Source organism: Coffea arabica, chromosome 6c, assembly GCF_036785885.1.
Source record: "Coffea arabica cultivar ET-39 chromosome 6c, Coffea Arabica ET-39 HiFi, whole genome shotgun sequence".
Classification (NCBI taxonomy): Eukaryota; Viridiplantae; Streptophyta; class Magnoliopsida; order Gentianales; family Rubiaceae; genus Coffea; species Coffea arabica.
Window position 1 is genome coordinate 10290849 of NC_092320.1, and position 2208 is coordinate 10293056.

Genomic DNA, 2208 nt, shown 5'->3' on the forward strand with positions numbered 1-2208 from the left:
TTAATATGGATGATCTTGTAATTTGTCTAAACCAGCACACACATCTATGTAAGGAGGTGAATTTGATCTTTACACTCAAGAATCGCAGAATTTGATTTAAATGCAAGGGTTAGCACGGTTGGTCATTGTCGTTATAACCATGTCCAATCACTATTTTCATGGCTTACAAGTCAAAAGCAAAAGGTTGTTGTATTCTATAGTGTCCAACATGACATCGATCCCACAATCTCAATGCCATTAACGTAATTTAGACTTTTAACATTTCTGGATATCCAAGTGGAAGAACAACTTGGACTTGTGATTTCCTCAAATCTATATGGGTCGCGTAGTATATTCGTGTAGTTCGATAGTAGTTCAGTCCCTCTAAATTGGCTCCCTTATAGGTATAGTTGACTTTTTTCCTAAATTGGATTAGAGTAGGAGTAGAGTAGATAAATGACGAATGATAAAAAAGAAAAAATGTGGAGAAACAACTCGAAGGTAATGAATTTAAGAAAAATTAGAGGAACCGATGTGAAGGGGAGACGCGCGATGCTGAAGGTTATGTGTGGCTATGATATTATATACCTTCTCCACTAGTACAAAAAAATATATATATATATGTATATATATATATATATATTTTGCATCAATTTCAAACTAAGATTTAATCCGATGGATGGCAACTTTTGAAGATAGGGTTCTGTCAAATGGTCGTGTGGTAGCATTCTGCTCTTCTCCTTTTAGTTTGTCCTCTTAACCTGTTTGTTTGGTTGTCATGAAGTCACGTGAATGTCTAGGCCACCCACAGCCCCATCTTTGCAGCTCATTCATTCTCATTTCCGTACCCCGCCCCTTTAAAACCCTTTTCCAACTCTTCTCATTAGGCCCTTTTAGATCGATCCCTTTGGCCGTTGTATCTCATTAGGCTGATCACATTTCCCTGGCATATATAGCAAGTTCCACACCCCACCGCCACTCTCAAACCTTCTTTCTTTCCCCACCCCCCCTGAAGCAGAAACCAGAAAACTCGAAATTCTTTGTCCTTGTCTCTTCCCCATGATTCCAAACTACCTTACCTCAGCATCACCGTCTCCTTTTTCTGTTCGCGATCCCATTCAAGATCATGATGAACACGATCGTCCTCAGTTCTTCTTTCCAAATTACCAAACGGCCTCGTCATCTTCCGTTTCTTCTTCTGGTTTCCGCAGTATAGCTCTGGATCAAACTGAAGATTATCATGCTCAAATGCACCAGCAGCGGTACCAACAACAGGTATATCCATGCAGTACAAGAAATCCGTGCTTCAGTGATCGCAACGATCGCTTCTTTACTCTTCTTATTTCACTCTCTAGTTATTTTGCTTTTATGTTTTCTGACCGGAAACAAAAATAATTTGCTTTCATCTCTCAGGTTGAAAATCATGCTCCATACACTGGATCACAGGATCCAGAGAAGAAGGCTAACAAAGGCTCAAAGATATCTCTGTGGAAGAATAATACTAATGGAAACCAAGCTGATGATCATGAGGAGATCAATCCAGTTAATAATAAGTGGGTGTCTTCAAAGGTGAAGTTGATGCAGAAGATGAACAAGCCTGACCTGAAGGAGATAACGAGCAGCACCACCACCACCATGAAATTTGAGGATCATCAGAAGCAGCCAACTTCAGCTTCTCCTGAAGCTGATCATTTCAGCAGCAACAGTTCCTCAAACATCAGCAACACTCCAATTAGGGTTTGCGCTGATTGTAACACAACCAAGACCCCACTTTGGAGAAGTGGTCCAAAAGGCCCTAAGGTATGATCTTTGTTCATTAAACTTCGAATGATCTCGTTTAGTTACATGATAATCAGACGATAATATGAGAACCAAACACACACCAGCGGTTAGGAGTCTTTTGCTCCTGGCGGGTTTTGGTCTCAATTTTTGCTTCCACTCCTCTAATTAATCTGAGTTTCATCCACTGTTTCAGTCGCTTTGCAACGCATGTGGGATCAGGCAAAGGAAGGCAAGAAGGGCCATGGCTGCAGCTGCGGCAGCCGCAAACGGCACATCCCCTCCAACATATGACACTACAGCACCACTGAAGGTCAAGGTGCAAAACAAAGACAAGTTAAAGAACAATGGTCAGTTCAAGAAGAGGTGCAAACTCAATACTTCTGCTGAGTCGTCTCAAAATCTTCATGCAGTACAAAAGAAGAGTGGTTTCGAGGACTTCTTATTCAC

The 2208-nt window shown here is 41.1% G+C and overlaps 1 protein-coding gene across 1 annotated transcript in view; it reads left to right on the forward strand.

The window, feature by feature from the left end:
- The first annotated feature begins 646 nt into the window (after positions 1-646).
- Positions 647-2208, forward strand: part of LOC140008617 (uncharacterized) — a 2308-nt gene continuing 746 nt past the window's right edge. The window contains exons 1-3 of the mRNA XM_072053441.1: positions 647-1254; positions 1393-1779; positions 1955-2202. Coding sequence (XP_071909542.1) covers positions 1039-1254; positions 1393-1779; positions 1955-2202 — 851 coding nt within the window. The 5' untranslated portion in view covers positions 647-1038. The remainder of the gene's footprint in view (positions 1255-1392; positions 1780-1954; positions 2203-2208) is intronic.